This window comes from Prunus avium, chromosome 1 (genome assembly GCF_965620075.1).
Source record: "Prunus avium chromosome 1, drPruAviu1.hap1.1, whole genome shotgun sequence".
NCBI classification, from domain to species: Eukaryota; Viridiplantae; Streptophyta; class Magnoliopsida; order Rosales; family Rosaceae; genus Prunus; species Prunus avium.
The window spans coordinates 40,788,947-40,808,777 of record NC_142284.1 but is presented as its reverse complement, the minus strand read 5'-3'; the positions used below and the strand labels follow the sequence as shown (position 1 = coordinate 40,808,777).

The window sequence follows — 19,831 nt, the reverse complement described above, 5'->3', positions numbered from 1 at the left end:
AGATCAATGCAAAAAGCAATTCATATCCACAATTCAAAGCCATAAAACTTCGAACAAAAAAAATCATAAAACTGGGTTTGCATGCAACTCAATCTCTCTCTCTCTCTCTCTCTCTCTCTCACTCACTGTGCAGGTGTAGGCTGGGTTCTATGGGTGGGGGTCAGGAGGGGTTGGGGGGGGGGGGGGGGGGGGGGCGCGTTGGTTTGGGAGTGAAGGGTGGTGGTCATGGGGGAATGGGAGGAGAAGAAAAACCCAGACGAAAGGGGGGGTGGGCTGGGTTCGGGGGATGAAAATACAGAAGGGGGAGGTGGGGGGAAGGGTCTGTGGGGGTAGGGGATTGGTCTGGGAGTAAAGGATGGTGGTCATGGGGGAGTGGGAGGAGGAAAGGAGGAGATGAAAGGGGTTGGCATTAGGTTTACTCTTTTTCTTCAATTTTTTCCAAAAATACAGAAGGGGAAGGTAGGGGGGTAAGGTCAGTGGGCGTGGACGATGGTACTCTTTTTCTTCAATTTTTTTCAAAAAAATATTTTTTTTCAAGAAACTCTAGTCACGAAATCGAAAGGCGAAAAAAGCTAGCAAATTTTAAACACGATTAGAGCAAGACAATTCAAATAGGAAACACGCTCTAACAAAAACCAACCAAATATATTGAATCGCATCTTCTATGCTATATAAAGTTCAAACCCTTTAGAGGCCAGGTATCAACAAGCATGGAGAAATCACCTACAATTATATACATTATATGTCAAATACTAAAGAAACCACATTCTTAGATCCTAAAGCACACACAAACTTCAGTCCTGCATAATCGGAAGCTTAAAGAGCCGGCCTCCAACTTCGTACCATGTAATGACATTACACCTGAGGTGGATTTGCTTGAAGGAGGCCATCTCGTATCTGTGAAGCAATGTCTCTCACAGCACCGGGGCCGTGTGGGATGAAAACCGAATTGGACTTTGAGGATGCACCGATCTCCTTCATTGTGTCGAAGTACTGGGTCACCAGAACCATGTCCATGACATCCTTTGATGATGTCCCCGGCACATTCTCAGAGAAGGCCAGCACACTGTCTCTCAGCCCATCCACAATGGCCTGGCGCTGCCTTGCTATTCCAAGCCCTGACAGATATTTGGACTCTGCCTCTCCCTCAGCTCGCTTAATCTGCAATATCTTCTCTGCTTCAGCTTTCTCAGTTGCAGCCAACCTCATCCTTGCAGCTGTTGGTTATTGGAAAACATGCATATATTAGTCATTCTGCAGCTGTTATAGCTTAAGAAAACTTCATTTTTAAAAACAAAATTAATTATTCTAAGCAAGACATTTTACTGCAAATGTCATTCTGTTTGTGTCCTACAAAAAGGAATCAATATTCCAAAGAGACCCATGAGACTTCGGGTCTCAATACTTTTCTGGTTCCAGGGGTGAAATGGAGGAGAATCCTACTGCATACTGCATCTCAAGAATGGGTACCATCTTTCTGTTTTAAGACACACTGATGCTATTTGGATGATAGGAGTCGAAGGCCATACAAGAGCAAACCTTCCTAATACTTCTATTTACCAAATGCAACAGGGCTCAATTATCATTAGCACTTGGTAAAGTTTCTAAATAAATGAATCTTTACTTGGAATGGCATGCGGAAAAAAATAGCCTATAGAAAAGGAGTAAAAAACACATTGCATTCCATATATCATATGTACATATTGTACCTGCATTTATCTCATTCATTGCTCTCTTCACATGCTCATCTGGTTCGATATCCACAATTAGTGTTTGAACTATCTCAAACCCATAATGTGACATGGCCTGCATATACACAATAAATTACCAAGATGTTTCTTAGGGAATTCTAAACCAAACAAGGCATACAGATCCACACCTTTTCAAGTTCTTCTTCAACAGCTTTGGCTATGTCATTCTTCTGCTCAAAGGTTGAATCTAGATCCAACTTCGGAACACTTGCCCTGATAACTGAAATGAAAAATAGAATTTTGTAAATTCTATCTGCAAGCTACAATCTAAAAAAACCACACTGTATTCCTCTCCAAGGTACAATGACACAAGAACAAGAATTAGCTAGAATTTCAAAGCAAAACCACAAGCTAAGAAATATTCTACACCAGAATTCAAACGATACAAATGCAAAAAAAAGGAAAGCTTCTTTTTGTTTTTCCATCTCTGTTTCCAAGCAAATTTATGTTTTAGAAGTTCAAAATCAGATCTAAAAGAAAATTTAAATCAAAACCCCACCAAAACTTACAGAAAACTTATCACAATCGTTCACAAGCTGCACTATTTGCTACCCTGGGATAAATGATGATACATGACACAATTGAACTAGCTATAAATGGATATCTTGATTGTTAGAAGGAAAAAAACGACAAACAAAAACCCACAAACTTATGAAAGTAATTACGAATTTCGGTAACAAATCCATACCATCAAAGACATAAGATTGGATCTGCCCTCTGGTATTGCTGAGCTTGTAAAAGGCATCTGAAGCCTTCTCAGCTAAAGCTCGGTATTGAACAGATGCAACCACAGTAACAAAAACGTTATCCTGAAGTGATACCATAGATCAGAATTGGCTGACAGATTGCACTTCTAATTCCTAGATCCGACCCTACACATAACTCTCACACAATAACATATTCTTCCTAATTTGTTACAGTAATACTAAGAGACACTCCTACTGTGCGTATGCAGTGCTTACTGTGTGTACTTAGAAGGTTATAGCAAAATCTTCATGTTGAAAGAGAATCAATATGAAACAAACCTTTGTCTTTGTTTCACAGCGAACATCCAATTGCTGCACACGTAAAGAGAGATGACCAGCTATCTGGCTACCCAAACACCAAGGCAAACAGTGACAACCAGGGTCAAGCACATCATCAAACTTCCCAAAAGTTTCTCTGATAGCAACAGTAGACTGGTCCACTTGAACACAACCAAGAGCTTGTCCCATTTTCTGATTAATGTCAACAATAAACAAAAATAAATGTATATCACAGCCCCATCTGTTCACCAGGATCACCGACATGCTTTTGAATCAAACTTAAGTACTAATGGATTACCCAAGAAATTCAAAATAGATTATATAAAATCAAATGAAACGTATGCTTCTTCAAACTTGAACAGACGGTCAGTTGTATGTGCATTACAATATCTAGAAAGAATTTGGAACCACCCGTATTTGTTAAGTAAAAACACAGACACTGCTTTTTATACAAGTCAAAATAGAATATATTAATCACAAAGTGATGAGGACATCGTCAAAACATATATACCAAGATGCACGGGTGTGTATGTTTGTTTGCGTGTGTGGATTTATGCATACATATGAAATGAGGTCACTGAACTAAACAAAGTTTACCCAGGTAGTATCTCAGACCTCTATAACCAATTCAATGAGAAATGTAGTAGGAATAGTCAAGAAAAAGCGTTGAACAATGTATTCCAAATAATTTATCCTCAAGTAAGTAACCATAAAAACATAATAATATGAAAATTTTGACCCTAGATTAAGGAGCAAACTGAGGGTGGTACCTCATATCATTGCTGCCGCATCAACTACCACCCCAGAAGGGAATGGGAATTAAAGAACATTAAACAATTATCCTCAAATTATTGTTATAACCACAAAAGGAAATAGTTGATGTCAACCCCAATTTCGATGAGCAAAACCATGAGAATGAACCTGACCATTTAATTCATAAAAGTATAGTTAACATTATCTAGTTTCTTGGTCAGAGTTAGAGTTGAAAATTTTAATTTGTTTTAGAAGAAAAGGATTACAATATTTTTTAAAATAAATGGCAATAACCATTTTACATTTGAATTTCAACTTAAAGGTTTATACACGCAACACTTGCTTAAAGAATAAGATATATTGTGTCACTGTATAATACTAGATGAAACCTTTGACAAGTGCACAAGTAACAAGATAAAGAAGCAAATATGATGAAATCTTCATAGGCCGTCAGAAAAACATATAAACTACTGGATAACATGGATGAGCTGCCAAATGGAACAATTGGCTAACTGCTTCGACGCTGAATTGGTCAAGCGGAGTTGGGTTCTTACAAACCTAAGCCTTAAACAACTCAATTATGATGCTAAAATGGGTTGTAGCAACTGTATATCTACAATTAAAAATAACAAGAACTTGGTAGTCTTTTAGTTCTTTTTTCTTTTCAATGAATATCTTTTATAACCCATTCAAGCTGGCGAGGCGCGTGTATGTCTTGTGTGTGTACAGGAGACCGTAGAGGCAATATTTATAAGTATCTTTAATAAATAATGCAAAGCTACCATATAAAGTAACAGAGAATAAAGAAAACAAACCAACACAAGAGAACAAAAGCCAATTAAGTAAAGCGTTAAAGGCGAACTCTATGATAAAACTAACATATATCTCAGAGATCAAAGCAAAAAGCAATTCATATCTACAATTCAAAGCCATAAAACTTCGAACAAAAAAAAAACATAAAACTGGGTTTGTATGCAACTCAATCCTATATAAACATCAACAATTACAAAATAAGAAACCTAAAAATTTCTAAAGAAAATCTGCCGAGCAATGGTTGATACAAATACAAAGTCAAATCGAATCACACAAGTTTCACTCGGCAGTTCATGTAAAGCTCCAAGCGCAGTACACTATATAAAATCGAGAGCTAGAAGAAGCAGGCAAAATCAGACAATTACAGTAGTTAGAACTACAAGGCATGTAAAATTACAGTGAGAATTCCGGCTATGTACCTCTCGGAACTGGAAGCGTTCGTCTGCAAATCTAACAGAAAGGAAGCGAGAGCGAGAGAGAGAGAGAGAGAGAGAGAGAGAGAGAGAGAACAAATTCACAAAACCGCGTGAAATTGGGGGAAATAAATTGCAAAGAAATAGATACTTATAGAAAGGCAAGTAAAAATTCGGATCAGCCTCAAGCCTCTCGGGGAAGTTACGAGTCGCTTTCGCGGACAGCTATTTCGCTGAATTTTCCGAGTGCGCGAAAGGCAATTTGTTTGTCACCTTTTAAAGTGTGGGTAGTGGACACCGTGCCATGTTCTTTCGTAGAAAGATTATGATTAATGGTGATTCGCAGTCATTTAATGATTAAATTTTAGAATTTGCATCAACATATTTTTTTATTTATTGATTGGATTATATTTAGTGTTCCAATTTTACTGAAAGCAACCATGAATTGATATTGCAACTTGTAATGGCTTGAAAGCAACTATTATGGCTCTTTGGACAATATTATTGGGATTAGCCTTTGGCCGTTGTTTCCCTCTTTTCGGCCGAGTAGGCCGACGGAAGGAGTTTTTGGTCCTTCTTCTCTTGAGATGCGTAGGCGTGCCACCACCAAACCACTTGATGGCTTGGATGGAAAGATTGTGTGAATGTTTTGCGCTTCTGACTTCTTAATCGAACGATTGATCGACCAAGCAAGGAACCTCCTCTTGGCCTAGGTTCTTTTTCCTCCTTGAGGTCAAGGATGATTGAGCTTTGTATGACTATTTTTAGGATTTTTGTGATAAGTGTATTGAATGTAAATGCAATAAAAGAAATGACAGAAATGTAAGTGCGATAAATGAAATGGCAGAAATGTAAATGCGATAAAATAGATTAAAGCGATAAAGACTTGAATTAAATTTGAATGTAAAGACAATTGAAATTAAATTGCAAGAATGTAAGCTTACACTAGGAAAACGAAGAACTTAGATAATCTAAAGAACTTGAAAGATAAAATCCTAGACTATGAATTGAAAAGTACAAGATAGAAAGATAGATTTTGTGTGTTGAGTCGGAGGTCCTTCTTTCTTCATCTGATGTTCTATTTATAGAGCTCCTCAGCTCATGGGTTTGGCCATTCAACTAACTCTGCCTTGGAAATCTTCCCAATATTAATGCTTTCGGGAGCTCTAGGCACGAACTGCCCGACGTCTTGGAAATCTTCCCGATATTAATGTCTTCCTGTCTTTAAACTCCGCCACTTGCAATCTGTTAATTTAATAACAAACTCTTCAGCCCGCTCCAGCTGCACCTTTGCAATTTGCATTCATCTCCCTATTATATATACAATAGGACACAATAACTTTTGGCCCATCTTCTCAAAAAACATCCAACCTTGGCCGCACTTGCATTGTTTCTTTTTGCAAAACTCCAATGCCTCCAGCCGCCATCTCTCTAGCCAACTCTTCTTCAGCCAACTCTCCTTCAGCCAACTTTTCTTCAGCCTACTTTCCTTCAGCCAACTTTTCTTCAGCCTACTTTTCTTCAGCCAACTCTTCTTCAGCCTACTTTCCTTCAGCCAACTTTTCTTCAGCCAACTTTTCTTTAGCCTACTCTCCTTCAGCCAACTTTTCTTCAGCCAACTCTCCTTCAGCCTACTTTTCTTCAGCCAACTCTCCTTCAGCCAACTTTTCTTCAGCCAACTCTCCTTCAGCCTACTTTTCTTCAGCCAACTCTCCTTCAGCCAACTTTTCTTCAGCCAACTCTCCTTCAGCCAACTTTCTACTTTTCTTCAGCCTACTTTTCTTCTCCATCCACCTATTATATATATAATATATATATATATATATATATATAATAGGATAAATCCCTCATCCCAATCAATTCAAAAGCTCCAAGTTTGGCCGTACCTTGCTTGCACCCATTCATTCATGTATGTATATAAAATCAGTTTTTTCCTCACAAACTTTTCAGCCCCAATTTTGGAGACTAACCAAAGTTCAGCCGCATTCACCCAACCACAAAGAACTTAAATATTGATCTCCAAGTTTCAATAACTCATCCACCTTTAAACCTCCAGCTGCTCTTTCTTCACATAGCCCGGCCAAAATCTCTTGACATAGCTTCAAATCTGCCCGTGATTTTCAACAGCCCCAAACAGCCGTATTGACCAAGGCAGTGGACTTGATTTCATAAAAACAATAATAAGGATCAAAATATCATATACATTTTATCAATGCGCATTATCATTGTCCAAAACACAAACAACATGAAAAACACTGCACCACCACTAACTTTTTCCGAGAATCTACCTCTTTTCTTTGTGCCTTGTTTACATTCCAATTGTATGATTGCAACCACGAATCAATTGTGTCCGGGTGTCTCCAATGTCATTCTCTCATGCATCCACATCAACCAGTTTTTCTTTAGCGTCATCTAAACGCATTCTCACATCGTCTAACTAGTACATTGATTACCTGGATGGTAACTTGAGTCGTTGAACTAGTACACTATCGCTCTTGGCACAACAATGTCATTCCAATCACGCGTACAAACTCCAAGCACACGCATCTAATGCACTACTACTCCAAACACGAACACCATCACTCGAAGCACAACCATGGCCACTCCAAGTATAGATATTACCATTGTTTGTACTTCGTGTAGTGAATAACTCCCTATTACTAATTGCATTTCTAATTTTAGAGAAACTTTTCTCTTTGTTACATTCATATATTGCATCATCGAATAGATCATCAATATTGACAAAAGGGTTTTTACTTACATGGAAGATTTTTTACCGTTAATTAAAGGAGTTCTCACCATGATATACGATTAGAAATCTCCTTATATACTCACCATAAAACAACTCCAATTAATGAAAGTGACAGCACATGTGGTACACGAAGTTTCGTTCTACGAATGAGTAATGATATATATGATGGGCCAATCAAATTAAGATCTTCTTCAATATTATCTCACTCACTTATTAATCACATATTTATCCATTTGCCTAGAAGTCAACCTTCTTTATTTGTCTTCTCATTCAATCGTCACGTCATACAGATAAACATTAATTAATTGATTGTTTAATAGAAAGAAGAAAAAAAAAGAAGCAAAGACCCAAGAATTATTTGTCCCCTCATCAACCGAGTCATGCTTAGAAATCCTTATTTATAGGAGTTGCATAGTGTTGAGGCCCAAAAAATTCAGGATTGGGTCCAAATAAATTTCCGGCCCAGTGCGACACCTTATTAAGAAAAGACCCGGTTTAGAGCACGCGAAATTCGTCATGCACGCTTGCACGAGCCACGATCACGTGCCATGCCAAATAAATATGCAATTTGCCATGCTATAGCCTATAAAATACACTGGCTCTACGAGCCCAAGCTAATTATCCAGTCAAGCATCATATCCCTTTTAAAGGCGACAAAATTCAAGCATGCCAAGCGACACGCCATGCTAAGTGGGAAATTATTATTTCACACCCAACCACGCTACAAGCTTAAGTGGGCCCAAGCCACTCAAATGCTCGGGGCTTGCTGAGTGGGTTGTGGTATGGATGGTAACAAGCTTTCATGAGGCCCATTGATGAGCCGAGAAATGGAAGTTTTGGGCCCCTTGGGAGCCCCAAAACTTAAGCCCATTTCTTGAGCCCAAATATGCGGGTAAGAATAAAAAAGAGAGAAAAGGGAGCCAAATACCCTAGGAAATTAGCCCATTCTCTTAATGGGCTAACCTATTGTTGAGGCCCAAAAAATCCATGGTTGGGCCCGAGTAAATTCCCGGCCCAAGACGACATATTATTCAATTTGAAGTGCACAAAAGTCTGCCATGCACGAGCCATATCCTACATGCCGCGCCAAAATAGAAATCTATCATGATAGAAGCTGAGATTAAAATTATAAGGATGCATTTAGCACTGCAAATTTGTGCCAATCAATCATCCTATCAAGCGTCATACTTAAAAAGCACGCCAAGCGACATGCCATGCCAAGCGAGAAATTATTATCCCACAACAAGCTTAAGTGGGCCCAAGCCACTCGAATGCCCGGGGCTTGCGTGAGTGGGTTGTGGTATGGATGGTAACAAGTTGTCATGGGGCCCATTGATGGGTCAAGAAATGGAAGTCTCGGGTCGCTTGGGGGCATCGGGACTCAAGCCCATTTTCTTAGGCCCAAACGTGGGTAAGCACAAGAGAGGAGATGGACCATTGCTTCAACCAAAATGGCCCATTAATCCAATTAGAATAAGCTAACCAAAATAGCCCATTGACCCAATTAGAATAAACTAGCCAAAATAGCCCATTAATCCAATTAGAATAAGCTAACCAAAATAGCCCATTGACCCAATTAGAATAAACTAGCCAAAATAGCCCATTGATCCAATTAGAACAAACTAACCAAAAGCCCAACATTTGACAAAGCCATCTCATCCATTGGATAGATCATGTGGTTGTCTTAAAAGCCAACATAATTAGAACAAAAACCAGCATAAGCCTTGGCACTCAGCTTGGAGACAAAACCACGAAGGAACTTTGGAAATCTACACGTGAGTGGCTGCTGGGGGGCTAAGGAACAAGTTCCAAGTGCAAGAATTCAAGAAACCAAGGGATTTTGGCACGCAAGGGAGGATGCCTTCCCTTAAACCAACAGGCGCACCCACTTTCTTTCCTTCATCAGATTTGGCCATGGAAAGAGGAAGAAAGATGAGAAAGAAGATGGGTGAAAAAGGGAAGTTCCCCTCTGAGGTAGCCGCTGGAAGAAGCCTGGAGCACCCAAAATCTCTGATTTTGTAGGATTAGGTAGAGCTGACTTTGCCACCATGGGGTAGGTCAAGAAGGAAGAGAAGAAAGGAAGAAGAAAGCTTAGCTAGGTTGGGAAGAAACCATTAGGGTTTCTTGGAGAAGAACAAACCTCAGCAACTATAAATAGGGCCTCTTCTACCCAACACAACACAACCCACAGCCTTCAGAGAGCAAGCTTTCTCTCTCACTTGCAAGCTTAGCAATTTTCGTGCCATCCTTGCCCATCTTCCTTTGCTTCCCCTGTTTTGGCAGATTGATAGAAGCTTGGATAGAGTCACTGTCAAGCTGCCGGAAGCTACAAAAATCACCCAAAACTCTCCCCCAATCCTCCTTAGAACCTCTTTTCCCTTCCATTAGAACCCCTGACCTTCATCGAAACCCATAACTCTCTCTCTCTCATAAAGTGCTAAACCCATGATAATTTTGCTCCCATGCTACATGCCTCTCATGCCAAGCCCAAAAGTTTCTCTGCAAGCCTGAAGAAGTTATCTGTAAGTTGCTGCTGTTTTGGTTGGTGAAGGTAACCAAAATACTTCTTAAGGCCTTGCTGCCCTTTCGAAGCATTTTGGGGCTTAATTTTCGAACTCAGACAAAGGGGACAATTTCATCAGCCCAGCCCACCTGCTGCCGGAAGAAAAAGGCCCCTACACCTATCACTTTAGCAAAAACCCAAGCAGCCAAGAAAATATCTAGTCTCCAGCACTTAGCTGGAAACGTGAACCATGATGAAAGCCAAAGTGTATGTCGGTGAGCTGCTGAGAGGCTCCAACACATAGGCATAGCAAACTTCAAAGAAAAACATGCAAAGATCCAGAGGATAATGGCGCGAACAGGTTGCTAGAAGGAGGGGCACTCTTCCAACCAACGCCCTTACCAATTTCTTTCTCCTACCAGCTCCTACCATTGAAGAGGGAAGGAAAGAAGGTGCGAAGGTGTTCAAAAATAGGAGTTCAACACTGGAACAGCTGCGGGAAGGCTTTAGAGCTCCCAAAAACCTTGTCTTGATGTGTTTGGACTGAGGAAAATTGCATAAAAGAGGATGAATCGAAAGGAGAGAAGAAAAAGGGAAGGGGAGACTTGGGAAAATTGGAGAAAAGCTATTAGGGTTTCTTGGGAAGGAGGAGCTTCCATTGGCTATAAAAAGGAGTGTCTTCTACCCATTGAAAACAACTCAATCGAAGGCAAGCAAACCAAACCCAGAGAGCAAGCATGATCAATGCATAATTCTGTATCATTTTGTAGCACTCTACCCTATTGTTTGGTTATGTTTTTAAGTAAAACTTGTGCTTTTAATCCATTTTGTGTTTGTTATTCAGTTCATTAAGCTCTAGGTACCACTTGAGGCATTTGAAGCAAAATGGTGCAAAAACTGGAGACTGAGATAGAATTTCATTTCGGACTTATCTTCTTCATTCGAACTTGGATTGGGCCAATACTTGTGTGGTTGGATCAGAGACATTCTGAACATCAAAATGGACATCTTAAAGTCATCATTTGATTCAGCCTAGCCCAATTCGTAAGCCCAAGAAGTTGTTCATCATGCTGACATGAGGATGAGCTGGTTAGAAGCTTGGTCATGGTGAGCTAGGCATGAGCTATTGTTTCTGGTTGGAAGTTTGGTCATGCTGACATGAAGATGAGCTAGGGCTACTGGTGGGATTTATTGGTGAAGTGCAGCAACCAATTCTGATTTTCTAAATACAAGTATTGTATGCATTAGCCATATTGAATTCAGATTTGTCACTCACCTCTCCCTATAAATACCACTTCCATTCCACATTCAAGACACAAAAAAATCATGGGATTCACAACCTCACAATTCACTCCAGCCATTCTCAAACACTCCCACAATCCCAAACACAATCCATACAATCCACACCATCTACACCACTCTTCATCTCTTGCTGCAACATATATGGTGGAAGCTGTGAGAAGCTCTACAACAACATAATTCGTTCTTCACGGGTTTTTCTTACTCTCTCCATGTTTATTATGATTCAAATGCATTTTCCATTAATGGAGTGTAACTAATTACCATAGCTAGGGTTTCAATGTAACCTGACAAGACAATTTCATGTTTTCAAGTTAATGTTAGCCTTGTTGATTACTTCTAATTTCCTGGTCTCATTCACTTGTTCTTAGTTGAATCTTTATGCATGTTTAAATAACTGGCCACTATGAACACATGCATATTGGTTATCTAGTTCAAGTTTACATAAACACCATATGACTCTTGAACCGATTAGTGAATGAATGGGTAATGCATTTAGGACAAACACCATGTTTAAATGTTTACTTGGTTCCTTTGTGTTCTTCTTAAGCTTAATGGATTCAGATTCATAGCTTAGACTAAACACCATAGCTAAGTTGTGTTTTCTGAGTACTTGATTAAAACCAAACACCATATGGATAATCATACATAAGAAAGAACGAACTCCAGAAATTGTAATCAACTTAGGTGTTGTTAAGTTATAGCTTGAAATTGGATTGTCATGGTGAAGTTGAAACCCTAGTGCTTGTCTCCTTTGTCTCTAAATTTTCTAAACATCTACTTGCTGGTCACTTGCTATTTTGCATTCCCTTCTAGTAGTTTTCAATCACTTGCTATTTGCTTTCCCTTTTTGTAGTTGTTACTCCAAACAAACTCAACACAACCTCATTTAAATTCTGTTTAGTCTTAGGATTACTTGTGAGTCTAAGTAGTAGTATTAAGTGTCTTTCATCCAAGTCTCTGTGGAATGACCTCGTGCTTGCATTCCTATACTATAATTGGTTCGTGCACTTGCGCGAAATAGATAGAGTTAAATCTGTCCAACAAAAAAAATGGCGCCGCTGCCGGGGACTTGATTAAGGCTTAGTTTGGTATTGCTGTGCTTTTTTAAAAAAACTGCTTCTGCTGTGCTGTGAGAATAAACAGCTGTGAAGTGAAGCAGCTAAGTGTTTGGTAATATATATTTATAAAAGTGCTGTGAATATAAAAAGCAGTGTTGTGGTGTTTGGTCAACTTTTTTGTAAAAGTGATGTGATTGTGTATAATGACCAAAAGGGTACGATAAAAAAAATTATTTATTTATGTTTCTTTTTCAAAAGAGAAAAAATTTCAATACATCTTTTTTCTTTATTTTTTCTCTCTCCCTTTTCTCTCAACCATTCTTCTCCTTTCTTTCTCTTTTTTGACGGAGACCATTCTTCTCCCTTCTCTGCAAGTCTGTTTTTTTTTAGTCAAAAGTGTAAGCTTTTCCATCTCACACCTTTCTCTCTTTCTCTCCATCCATCCATCTCTTAAATTTCATCAAGATCTGGGGGCTTGGGATGTCGGCAACCTTGAGTTGGTATTTGGGTTTGGCGATGTCGCTTGGGACGTGGATGCTACATCCCCACCTCTCTCTCTTTGCTCTATGAATGTGAATAGTGGGATTGTAATATTGGGTTTTGTTTTGGTGGGGAAGACAAGGAAGTTGGGGGTTTGGTTTTCTTTTGCTAGAGGAGATAACTGGTGGGTAATCTGGATGTTGGATTTTTTGTGGCTATGGAGATGATAAAGTGCGGAGCTAAGGTTGGGGTTTTTTGGGTTGGAGGGGAAGAAGTTCTGGGTCTGTAAAATAGGGAGGTGGGTTGGTGGGGTTTTGGGTTGAGATGGTAGCTTTGACGGATTGAGGAAAGGGAGCAGGTTGCAGAGAGAGGATGAATCGAGCAATCCAGAAAATCCAAGAGAAACGACACTTGGGAGGCTCGAACTCGGGATGATGAGGATATAGCATGTAATTGTTTGAAACAAATAAGGGCAATATGGGCAATTTGAAAGTTTCATTAAACCCTCCGCATGCTTCTCCGCACAGCAGTTTTCAGAAGCAGGGTCTGAGCTGCTTCTACTTTTTGGCTTTGAATGGCAGCAGATTATAAAATAAGCAGCTTGGATTGGTTTTACCAAACACTTAAACCTCCAAAACTTCTTTTCAAAGCTGCTTATTTTTTAAGCGCAGCAACCCCAAACCAAGCCTAAGAGTCTTGTTACTATTGCTTACTTTCTTTAGTTTTTCTTTGTTTTCAGGTATTTGCATGTCGAGCAAACCATTGCTTGAACAAGTTGTATCAACGGTCAAGAAACACTCTCAATCCGGAACCATTAGGATCCAACCAATCCGTGGTACACAACAACCATCACTGGCTGAATTTGAACAAAGGCTTGTTAAAGCAAGGGAGGCAGCCATTGAATCTATTCTCAATCCCTTAGAAGCAGAAACCTCAAATTCAGCAAGCTCAGAAGAGTACTCTCTGTTCAACATCTTTAACTCAGATCAAGAAGAAGAAGAAGAAGAAAAGATGGCAGCTAATGACCAACTTGCTTTGGAGGATCTTGCTCAACCAATCATACCAAATTCACCTTCATGCATCTTGCTGTCCAGAGAAGCTAGAAACTATGAGCTTAAATCTTCTCACTTTCAAATGCTTCCTTCTTTTTATGGTTTACCTAACGAAGATCCTTTGGCTCACATTAAAGAATTTTATACTGTTGTTTGTACTTTGCCTTTGAAGGATGTGTCTGAAGCAAATCTGAGGATGAGGGTTTTCCCTTACACTTTGAAAGATATAGCAAAGACTTGGTTGATGTCGTTAACCCCTGGATCACTAACCACTTGGGATGCTGTTGCTAAGAAGTTCTTAGAGAAGTTTTTCTCCGCCCAAAAGACAGCCACCTTGAGGTCCAAGATTTTCAACTTCTCACAACATGACGGCGAACCAGTCAACGAATGCTGGGAGCGTTTCAAAGGAACTCTAATGCAATGTCCACATCATGGGTTACCTCTATACTTACAAATGCAAATTTTTTATGATGGACTAACCGAAACTTGTCAATCTACTGTCAATAATGCTGCAGGTGGAGCTTTAAAGAAAAAGAATGCTCAAGAGTCATATGACATATTTGAGATGTTGGGATCCAATGCTCAACACAAAGATACAAGAGGTAAAGCTAGTATCTATGAGATTAGTCCTAACAATGAGCTTGCTTCACAGGTGGCTGGTTTACAAAGGAAGCTTGATGCTGTGCTCAATATGGTACCTAAAGCTTCTCAAGTTGAAGTTTGTGCTATTTGCAATTCTCAAGGACACTCAACTCACATGTGTTCAGCTAGTAATGCTTATCCTGAGTTTGTCCAAGAACAAGCCCACATGATGAATTCTTACAACCAAAGGCCAAGAAATGATCCCTTCTCAAACACTTATAATCCTGGTTGGAGGAATCACCCAAATTTCTCTTGGAGCAACAATCAAAATCAAAATCAAGCAAGTTCACCATTCCAGCCTAAACCAAGTTCATTGGAGGACACAGTCAAGATGTTGGCCCAAAATACTTTGCAATTCCAGCAAACTACTAATGGTGCTCTTCAACAACATTCTGCTGCCCTTACCAAGATGGAGATTCAATTGGGACAAATTGCAGATACTTTGAACCAAAGAGAACTTGGAAAATTCCCTAGCCAGCCAAATGTGAATCCCAAGCATCATGAGCAAGCCAAAGCAATCTCAGTTCTCAGAAGTGGTAAGGTTATTGATAATAAAGTTGGCAATGAAGTTACTAATCATGATGTTGTGAATGCAGGTGATGAACGCAAGGAAGAGACGACACCAAAAGAAGAAATTCCCATTGGCAAGTCAACAATTTCACCTATATTGCACAAGGCCGAGAACCCTTATGTGCCACCAATTCCTTTTCTTGGACGTCTTGCTAAAAGCAAACAGGATAAGTCTTTTAATGAAATCTATGATATACTTAGTAAAGTCAATGTTAACTTGCCTTTGCTTGATGTGATCAGGAACATGCCAACTTATGCTAAATTTTTTAAGGAGTTGAACTCACACAAGAGAAGGTATAGTCCTCATGAGAAGGTGTTGGTGTCTGAAAATGTGAGTGATGTCCTTCAAAGAAAACTTCCTCCTAAGCTCAAGGATCCAGGCAGTTTTACCATCAGCATAACCATTGGAGATAAACGAGCTGAGAAAGTCATGTTGGATTTAGGTGCAAGTATCAATCTAATGCCTTATTCAGTGTACCTGCAACTAGGTTTGGGAAAGTTAAAATCCACCACTCAGCTTACAACTTGCTGATCGCTCAGTGAAATATCCTAGAGGTATAGTTGAAGATATTTTGGTTCAAGTTGATAAGCTAATATTGCCTGCTGATTTTGTAGTGTTAGACATGGAAGATGCACCCATTCATGATCGTGAGTTGCCTATCTTGCTTGGAAGACCATTCATAGACACAGCAAACACTCTTATTGATGTGAAAAATGGCATTCTGAAAATGACAGTCCTTGGCCAAACCATAGAATTCAAAGTGTTTGAATCCTTAACTCATCCTTCTAATTCACTTGATTGTTTTTCAATTGATTGTTTGGATTCCCTGGTTTTGTCTAAGTTTGTGCAGGCACAATCTGATGATGCTTTAGAAATTGTTTTGACACAACCTTTAGGTGACCTTGATGATGAATCTGAGTTCATTGAAGTGGCAGCTGCCCTTGAGGTTTCGAAACCATTTGATTCTTCCATTTCACCCATTGTTGAACCTCTTATACCTGCCACCACTAAACTAGTTCCCTCCATTGTCAAGCCACCTAAACTTGAGCTAAAACCTCTTCCACAACACCTTAAATATGTTTATCTTGGTGAGACAGAAACCCTTCCCATCATTATAGCTTCTGACCTTTCACCATTAGAGGAGGATAAGTTGATTACAGTTTTGAGAGAGCACAAGAATGACATCGGATGGACCATTGCAAATATCAAGGGAATAAGCCCTACAATGTGCATGCATCGAATTTTGATGGAGGATGCCAAGCCAACTCGTGAGCCCTAAAGGAGACTCAACCCACATATGAAGGATGTTGTAAGAACTGAAATACTCAAATTACTTGATGTAGGAATCATCTATCCTATCTCAGATAGCAAATGGGTGAGTCCTATCCAAGTTGTCCCAAAGAAGTCAAGCATCACAGTGGTCAAGAATGAGGACAATGAGCTGGTGCCAACAAGACCCATCACGGGATGGAGAGTTTGCATTGATTATCGGAAGCTAAACACTGCCACTAGAAAGGATCACTTTCCTTTGCCTTTTATTGATCAAATGCTTGAAAGGCTAGCTGGTCACTCACATTATTGTTTCCTTGATGGTTTTTCATGTTACAATCAAATTGCAATAGCCCCGGAGGATCAAGAGAAGACAACATTCACATGCCCTTTTGGAACCTTTGCATATAGACGAATGCCATTTGGTTTATGCAATGCCCCAGCTACCTTCCAACGATGCATGATGGCTATCTTTTCAGACATGATAGAGAGGTTCATTGAGGTATTTATGGATGAATTTTCAGTTTTTGGATCCTCTTTCGATGATTGTCTTAACCACTTGTCATGAGTGCTTCAAAGATGCCAGGAAACTAATCTAATTCTGAATTGGGAGAAGTGTCACTTCATGGTGAAGCAAGGTATTGTGTTAGGCCATGCTATTTCCAGCAAAGGTATTGAGGTAGACAAAGCAAAGATTGATTTGATTTCTAATTTGCCATCCCCTACTTCAGTGAAGGGTGTGAGGAGTTTTCTAGGACATGCAGGTTTTTATCGTCGTTTTATTAAAGATTTCTCCAAAATCACTCGTCCTCTATGCAATCTTTTGGCTAAAGATTCTGTTTTCAACTTTGATAAAGATTGTTTGAATGCATTTAACACTCTGAAACTTGAACTAACATCAACTCCAATTATCAAGGCACCAGATTGGTCATTACCTTTTGAATTAATGTGTGATGCTTCTGACTATGCTCTTGGTGCAGTTCTAGGTCAAAGAGTGAATAAGCTCCCTCATGTCATCTATTATGCGAGCCGAACATTAAATGATGCTCGCCGAACATTAAATGATGCTCAGCTCAATTACTCAACAACTGAAAAGGAGTTGCTTGCTGTAATTTTTGCTTTAGAGAAGTTTCGTTCATATCTTGTTGGTTCTAAAGTGATTGTATATTCTGATCATGCAGCACTTAGGTACTTGTTAACCAAGAAGGATGCTAAGCCACGCTTGCTTCGATGGGTATTGCTGTTGCAAGAGTTTGATTTAGAAATTCGAGATAAGAAAGGGTGTGAGAATGTTGTTGCTGATCATCTCTCTCGTCTCATCGATGGGAACCACAAGTTTGAGGATGTCCTACCCCTCAATGAATCTTTTCCTGATGAACAGGTATTGGCCATTCATGATCAAGAACCATGGTATGCTGATCTTGTTAATTATCTTGCTAGTGGTGTTTTGAGAGATGATCTAACTTTTCAGGAAAGAAAGCAGTTCCTTGCCACAGCCAAACATTACTTCTGGGATGATCCATATCTGTTCAAACATGGCCCCGACCAAATCATAAGGAGGTGTATCCCAGAGAATGAGCAGCAAAGCATACTCAAGTTTAGTCATGAATTTGCATGTGGAGGTCATTTTGGTGCCAAGAAAACAGCAGCTAAGGTTCTTCAATCTGGTTTCTTTTGGCCCTCTCTTTTTAAAGATGCATTTTATTTCTGTTCTAAATGTGATAGGTGTCAAAGAATGGGAAACATAAGCCGGAGGAATATGATGCCACTGAACAACATTTTGGTGGTGGAGCTATTTGACATATGAGGTATAGATTTCATGGGACCTTTTCCTTCCTCTTTGGGTTATACTTACATTCTTGTTGCTGTAGATTATGTATCCAAATGGGTGGAGGCATTGGCTACAAGGACTAATGATCATAGAGTTGTTCTGAAATTCCTGAGAGATGTGATTTTCACTAGGTTTGGAACTCCTAGGGCTGTCATTAGTGATGGTGGCAGCCACTTCTGTAACAAACCATTTGAGGCCTTAATGAAGAAGTACAATATCACACATAGAGTGTCAACTCCATATCATCCTCAAACTTCCGGACAAGTCGAGATCAGCAATAGAGAGATCAAGAATATTTTGGAGAAAACTATCAATCCTATTCGAAAAGATTGGGCATTGCGACTCAATGATGCACTTTAGGCATATAGGACAGCTTATAAGACTCCTATCGGGATGAGCCCTTATAGACTTGTGTTTGGGAAGGCTTGTCATCTACCAATGGAGCTTGAGCACTGAGCATATTGGGCAATTAAAAAGTTCAATTTTGATCTCAAAGAAGCTGGGAATGTCAGAAAATTGCAGCTCAATGAATTGGAGGAGCTAAGGAACGAAGCTTATGAGAATGCAAAAATTTACAAAGAGAGGACCAAACGCTATCATGACAAGGCCATCCTCAGGAAAGAATTCAAGCCATGTATGAAAGTTTTGTTGTATGACTCACGTTTGTGTCTCTTTCCAGGTAAATTGAAATCTAGATGGCTGGGGCCATTCAAGGTGCTTCAAGTTTTCCCTCATGGAGCTGTTGAGATTGAGAACCTAAGGGACATGACAACTTTCAAGGTGAATGGGCAGCGTCTGAAACAATACTTGGATGATGTAGTGGAAACACGAGCTGTGGACTCTCTTGAGTTCACCACACCCTAACTATTGGCAACCCAACCAGGTTTTGTTGTTTTGTTTTAGTTTTAGTTTAGAGTTGATTCCTTTCCTGCGTTTTATGTTTAGTTTGGTTTTTGCATTTTGTTTCCTTTCCTTTAAACATTGAGGACAATGTTTCATTCAGGTTTGGGGTGTGGGATGAAACTTGTTGAATTTTTGAGTCTGTTGTTGAATTTCTGAGTCTTAGTGAAAGATTTCTTTTTGCTTACTAATGAAGATGTATATGCAATGTCATTGTCACTAATTCTTTGCTAGTGTGTTGCCATGAAAGTGTTTGCATCAGAATTTCTACCATACACACTGTCATGCAATTGGAATTTCGGTTCACAAGGTGCTATACTCAGATATCTTTAGAAGAATTGCGGAGACTACCCTAGTGAGCTCATTTGAGCCTATTCCATTCCTTGAGAGGGTTTTATTTGTTTCTACTCTTACAACTCCCCAAATTCCTTTTATGATGATCTCATTATATTCATCGAATACTAAGAACTATTTGATCTTTTGCAGATGCTATGTTGCTTGCTGACATTTGTGGAAAGGATGTACCCATTGATATGATGTAGGCTATGTGTGTTTAAGTCACTAAAAGGCTTTGCTATCCTTCCCTGTTGTGTGCTTCATTTACCCAATTTTGCATCCAAATACTTAAGCCTTTCTTTCATCACCCACATTACTCCTACCCTTGTATCTTAATCTAAGATACCATCCCTTGTTTAGCCATACCCTATAACTGGAGA

The 19,831-nt window shown here is 39.5% G+C and overlaps 1 protein-coding gene, 1 non-coding gene and 1 pseudogene across 3 annotated transcripts; 1 reads left to right on the top strand and 2 right to left on the bottom strand.

The window, feature by feature from the left end:
• Positions 1-626: 626 nt before the first annotated feature.
• On the bottom strand, positions 627-5,003 carry LOC110751394 (hypersensitive-induced response protein 2). 2 transcript variants are annotated; one of them, XM_021951858.2, is made up of 6 exons: positions 4,762-5,003; positions 2,777-2,968; positions 2,440-2,560; positions 1,880-1,971; positions 1,710-1,806; positions 627-1,217 (listed from the first exon to the last, which is right to left on the bottom strand). In XM_021951858.2, the coding sequence occupies exons 2-6, from the start codon at positions 2,963-2,965 to the stop codon at positions 856-858; spliced, it is 861 nt and encodes a 286-aa protein (XP_021807550.1). In that variant the 5' UTR covers positions 2,966-2,968; positions 4,762-5,003; the 3' UTR covers positions 627-855. The 2 variants fall into 2 exon arrangements, with proteins under 2 accessions (XP_021807550.1, XP_088102722.1); XM_088246596.1 differs by lacking the exon at positions 4,762-5,003 and having other exon boundaries at positions 2,777-2,987.
• Positions 5,004-13,067: 8,064 nt separating this feature from the next.
• On the top strand, positions 13,068-19,486 carry LOC148297833 (uncharacterized; annotated as a pseudogene).
• LOC148297834 (small nucleolar RNA R71) lies at positions 14,234-14,340 on the bottom strand. Its single transcript, XR_015833301.1, has one exon. It is a non-coding gene; the product is annotated as a small nucleolar RNA R71 (small nucleolar RNA).
• Positions 19,487-19,831: the final 345 nt, after the last annotated feature.